The 5,632-nt window shown below is 38.1% G+C and overlaps 1 protein-coding gene across 1 annotated transcript; it reads right to left on the bottom strand.

The window, feature by feature from the left end:
* Positions 1-1,445: 1,445 nt before the first annotated feature.
* On the bottom strand, positions 1,446-3,790 carry LOC137045692 (interferon alpha-inducible protein 27-like protein 2A). Its single transcript, XM_067422550.1, has 4 exons — positions 3,727-3,790; positions 3,609-3,638; positions 3,216-3,377; positions 1,446-1,580 (listed from the first exon to the last, which is right to left on the bottom strand). Exons 1-4 carry the CDS (start codon positions 3,734-3,736, stop codon positions 1,495-1,497), a joined length of 288 nt encoding a protein of 95 aa, XP_067278651.1. The 5' UTR covers positions 3,737-3,790; the 3' UTR covers positions 1,446-1,494.
* Between the last annotated feature and the right edge of the window lie 1,842 nt (positions 3,791-5,632).

Genomic DNA, 5,632 nt, shown 5'->3' with positions numbered 1-5,632 from the left:
TGCTTAAATCACCTTTCTTTCCCATTCTGACATTCAGTTTGGAGTTCAGGAGATTGTCTTGACCAGGACCACACCCCTAAATGCACAGAAGAACTGCCATGTGATTGGTTGATTAGATAATTGCATTAATGAGAAATTGAACAGGTGTTCCTAATAATCCTTTAGGTGAGTGTATATCCACATTGACTCAAACATGTTTAAAGCTTTACATTGAGTGGGTCCAATGCTTGATATGACATCTCTATATTTTTATAGTAATCTGTATATCATTTAAACCAAAAGCTTCATATGTAAGGGGTGATCCATGGCCAACTGTGGATTAAACTATTTTAATGCACGATGCAGAGGCAAAGAACCAACTGACATGAAGCATGATAGCAAAAATGTATTATTGACAGAGCTGTGTGTGTGTGTGTGTGTGTGTGTGTGTGTGTGTGTGTGTGTGTGTGTGTGTGTGTGTGTGTGTGTGTGTGTGTGTGTATTATCTGTCTTGTGCTGCATCTTTCTACTAATAGTGAAGCTGCGAGTTTCAAAGGCTTCAAAGAAAGTGCCATTTCCCCCAGTGTTGGGGTTAATGCATTACAAATAATGCCTCTCCTGATGTAGGAAACCAGATGTGGTGTTGAATGCTGACACTAGGGGTCACTTTTGGGAGCCCCAAACATCTGACACTTCAAGAATGGCTAATGAGAGTTGGCGAGAGGAATGTGCCACTCCCCCGGACATACGGGTATAAAGGAGGTAACCCATTCAGATTTGTGCTGAACATTTTCTCTTCCGGAGCCTGTCCCTAGCGGCCAGTCGAGGAATTGCAAGTCACTTCTGAATTGGCTTGAAGAGAAACTGGGTGAGGAGCCGCTTGGTTTAGTCAGTCTTCTTTAATGATCTCAATGACAAGTGAACTCGTTCATTTAAGGTAAATATTCACTAAATAAATATTGTACTCAGTGAAGCTCGATTAAGTATTTTTGCAAGAAAATACATTTCCAGTCTTACAGTAGCTTGCATACTAAATGCAAATGTGGATGGAATAGCCTACCAGAGATCAAAACTAGATTTTGTCTTTACATTAAAACGTGTTAGAAGAGTAAAACTCACTGATCAGCCACAACATTAAAACTACCTGACAGAAAAACCCTCAACTGTCATGTTCCTCAAACTAAAATAGAAATATTTTTTATATATTTTATTATTATTTTTTTTAAATCAAATATATTTTTACTATATTTTGAAATATGTTTTGGTGTATAATTACAATTGCCTGTATGACTGTAGTTTTATTCCTTATCCCTTCTATTTCTAAGTATCTCTCTCTCTCTCTCTCTCTCTCACACACACACACACACACACACACACACACACACACACACACACACACACACACCTTTATGAAAGTAAAGCGAGATGCAGACTAAAGTCATTATGAAAGAGGCAGACTGTGCAGTAATGAAGAGTTTTATTTGTATATTGATCAGATTATTTCAGTGGCTCCGCTCAGATGAGGAGGCCCAGGATTGTCCCCACAGCGGCCCCTGTAGCGCCCACAGCCGCCTGACCCACAACTGGGATCCCAGCTGTACCTGAAGACAAAACACTCTTTCAGCCCAACATAAATTATTATAAAATGAAATATCAAATGCACATTTCTTGGTAACACTTTACAACACTGGTGCACTAATATGATTAATTAATGCTTAACTAATGCACAGATAATCATGAGTTAATGTATGACTCAGGAAGAACTATTCATTAAATTGTTATTAGTTAAATGTGTCATAATGTAGCTATTAATTCCCTAATAACATATTATATTAACTAATAATATAAATTAACGTGTTAATTACCACACGCGTCAAAGCCATGCATTTCAGCTTCCAGTCGTCTGCTTTAATTAATCATTAGCTTATAAATGTCTTGGCTACCTAGCACCAATGGGTTACAAGACATAAAAGGGAGGGATCATATTTGCAAAATACCCAGGAAAGGATAGAGAGTATCTCAGAGATCAAAATGAAAAACCAACAGAAAAAAAAATGCACAAATAAACTCTTTTATAATTATAATTATATAGACATACAAACCCTATAATCAATAAATCAAAACCTCACAAAGCAGCCTGTTATTGGAAGGGGTTCTGGAAAGCGGGTTAGGGATAGGAACACTAGACAGCACATGTCAGTTTCCTAAGCATGGGCTCAGTCTTTGATCATAGTTGGTAGTCGGTGTAAGGATGACCTTATAGAAAAGTTATTTTTGTTTCCATCCTTTGGCCAATAGCACTACTGCATCCAAAGGTACTCAAACCAACAGGTCCTATGACAAATAATCCAGGATGAAGCATAACATAAATATCCTCTACAAAGAAAAATAAAATAAAACAAATTACCACCTTATTCATAAAAACAACAACAACTTAACTTCAGTCAACCTATTTACAAATAATGAATCTCTAAAATATATAGAAAACTATATACAGTTGGGCAGCAAACAAACAGTTTCCCGAGAGCCGCAGACCGCATGAGGCAAATCAAACTGGATCTGATTCTTCTTCTGCTTTTCCTCAAACTTATTCCAAACATACGTATACTACTAGCAACCCCTAATGGTGAGGATGAACATAGCCCCCCAGAAAAGAAAAGAAAAGCATGCCCTGTAATAGGCTATGACTGTTACAAGCTAACGATTTATAAAGGTATCATTATGTTCTGACTTTACTTGCTGAGGCACATCACTATTAACTAATTCAAAATCAATTCAAAAGCACGTGTTACTTAACAATTAGTTATTCATGTGCCTCACCAAGTAAAGTCAGAACATAATGATACCTTTATAAATCATCAGCTGATGATTAATTAACGCAGACGACTGGAAGTTGAAATGCATGGCTTTTACCCGTTGTGGTAGTTAACACGTTAATTTACATTATTAGTTAATATAATATGTTATTAAGGAATTAATACATTATGACACATTTAACTAATAACAATTGAATGATTACTTGATCTATTAATGATGATGAATGTTCGTTAGTTGCTGATGCAGTGATCATTAATAAATGTGTTAGTTCTTCATGAGTCATACATTAACTCATGATTATCTGTGCATTAGTTAAACATTAATTAATCATATTAGTGAACCCGTGTTGTAAAGTGTTACCCATTTCTTTTTTTTATTGACATCCACGTCATCTCCCACAATCCTGGCGTCTACATTACCAGCGGCTTGAAGGACCGCGACCGCGGAGCCGGCAGCGACTCCTCCTCCGTTCGCCACCGCGGCGGTGCTCATCATCCATGCCGCACAAGAGCTCGCGGCGATCCCGGCTCCGGTGAAGCCCACCGCCGTCAGAACTAGAGGAGCAGCAGCGACTGTACCGGCTGACACACACACACACACACACACACCGATCAAGACCGCTTTAAACGTTAAGGCAACACACTCAGGGGAAACTAGCACCATCTAATGTGTTCCACTATACCCCATTTTTTTCTGAATAAAATTTTTAAAGTCAATCAAATTATACAAAACCCTCGGCGAAACCCCTCAAAATATAAACTTATTTATTCATAATATGATTATGAAATTATAGTTTGTTTGTTAGATTTTACCTGCTCCAGCACCGGCTAGGGCGAATGTTACTAATAGAAGAGAAAATAAGGGTAAGATTCCTGTAATGCAGATATAAACCAACATTAAGATCCTGCAGTGATATGATAAGGTACTTACACAGTCCCATCTCCTCTCGGAATGAGCCCTTGTGTGTGTGAGTGTGAGCTATAAAGCTCTCTGGGTGGACACTTTTAGAGAAATGAAAGTGATTGTGAAGTCCAGTTTTGAACCGGTTCTTTGTAGTGAACTTTCATGTTTTACTAGATGCAGATTTTAAGGCGCTATATTTTCCTCATCCATTAAAACACACACACACACACACACACACACACACACACACACACACACACACACACACACACACATATATATATATATATATATATATACACACACAACACAAGTTGTCACTTAATACAACTTGACATTTTAAGTTGACTAAATTTAAAGGCAGCACAAAACCCATTTGAAAAACTGTGTGTTGGCTACAGAATGTATAATGTATAACAAATACATTTTAACATTTTAAGGAACATCAAATTAAAATGTGTAATCAAGAAAAAAATATTCCAAAAAAGTTGGGACACTACAAATTGGGAATAAGAACAGAATGCAATAAAGTGGACGTTTCAAATTTCAATATTTTATTCAGAATATAACATGGATGACATCAAATGGTTAAACTGACAAAAATGTATAATTTTAAAGGGAAAAAATAAGTTGATTTTAAATTTCATGGCATCAACACATCTCAGAAAAGTTGGGCCAAGGCCATGTTTACCAGTGTGTCATCCCCTGTTTTTATATCAGTCTGCAAACGTCTGTAGGAATAGGAATGTTGTCAATCAATCAATCAATCAATCAATCAATCAATCAACTTTATTTATATAGCGCTTTTACAATCACGATTGTGTCAGAGCAGCTTCACAGTGTCAAACAGGATAATATTGCGACAAAATTAGATTTGGCTGTACAGTCGTTCTGGAGTAAACAGTGATGTTATCAGCTTATTTTAATTTATCATATAGCAACAATGTTGGCAGATCAGTGTTATAGTTTATAGAATTAAATAAGACCTAATTCATACATTTTATTTGTATAATAAGTTGAATAACTTTAATCATATTTTTAGTGTCCCCAACTGAGTAAGCCAAGCCAAAGGCGACAGTGGCAAGGAACCAAAACTCCATCAGGGCATGATGGAGAAAAATAAACCTTGGGAGAAACCAGACTCAGTCGGGGTGCCAGTTCTCCTCTGGCCTATTAACACACCGTGTAAGATTATTGTCCCATTCTTGTCTAATACAGGCTTCTACTTGCTTAACTGTCTTAGGTCTTCTTTGTCGCATCTTCCTCTTTATGATGTGCCAAATGTTTTCTAATGGTGAAAGATCTGGACTGCAGGCTGGCCATTTCAGTCAGCGGATCCTTCTTCTCCGCAGCCATAAACTAAAAGCTGATAACAACTTGGGTTGTCCTTGTCCTCTTTAGTCCGGATGACATGGCTTCCCAGTTTTCCAAAAAGAACTTCACATTTTGATTCGTCTGACCCCAGAACAGTTTTCCACTTTGCCACAGTCCATTTTAAATGAGCCTTGGCCCAGAGGAAACGCCTGCGCTTCTGGATCATGTTTAGATATGGCTTCTTTTTTGACCTTTCAGTTTTAGCCGGCGACGGCGAATGGGACGGTGGATTGTGTTCACCGAAGTTTTCTGGAAGTATTCCTGAGCCCATGTTGTGATGTCCATTACAGTAGCATTCCTGTGTGTGTTTAAGGGCTGAAGATCACGGGCATCCAGTATGGTTTTCTGGCCTTGACCCTTACGCACAGAGATTGTTCCAGATTCTCTGAATCTTTGGATGATATTATGCGCTGCAGATGATGATAACTTTAAACTCTTTGCAATTTTTCTCTGAGAAACTCCTTTCTGATATCGCTCCACTATTGTCCGCCGCAGCATTGGGGGGATTGGTGATCCTCTGCCCATCTTGCCTTCTGAGAGACACTGCCACTCTGAGAGG

The sequence above is a fragment of the Pseudorasbora parva genome, chromosome 17, assembly GCF_024679245.1.
Source record: "Pseudorasbora parva isolate DD20220531a chromosome 17, ASM2467924v1, whole genome shotgun sequence".
NCBI classification, from domain to species: domain Eukaryota; kingdom Metazoa; phylum Chordata; class Actinopteri; order Cypriniformes; family Gobionidae; genus Pseudorasbora; species Pseudorasbora parva.
This window is presented reverse-complemented; position numbering and strand designations above follow the sequence as displayed.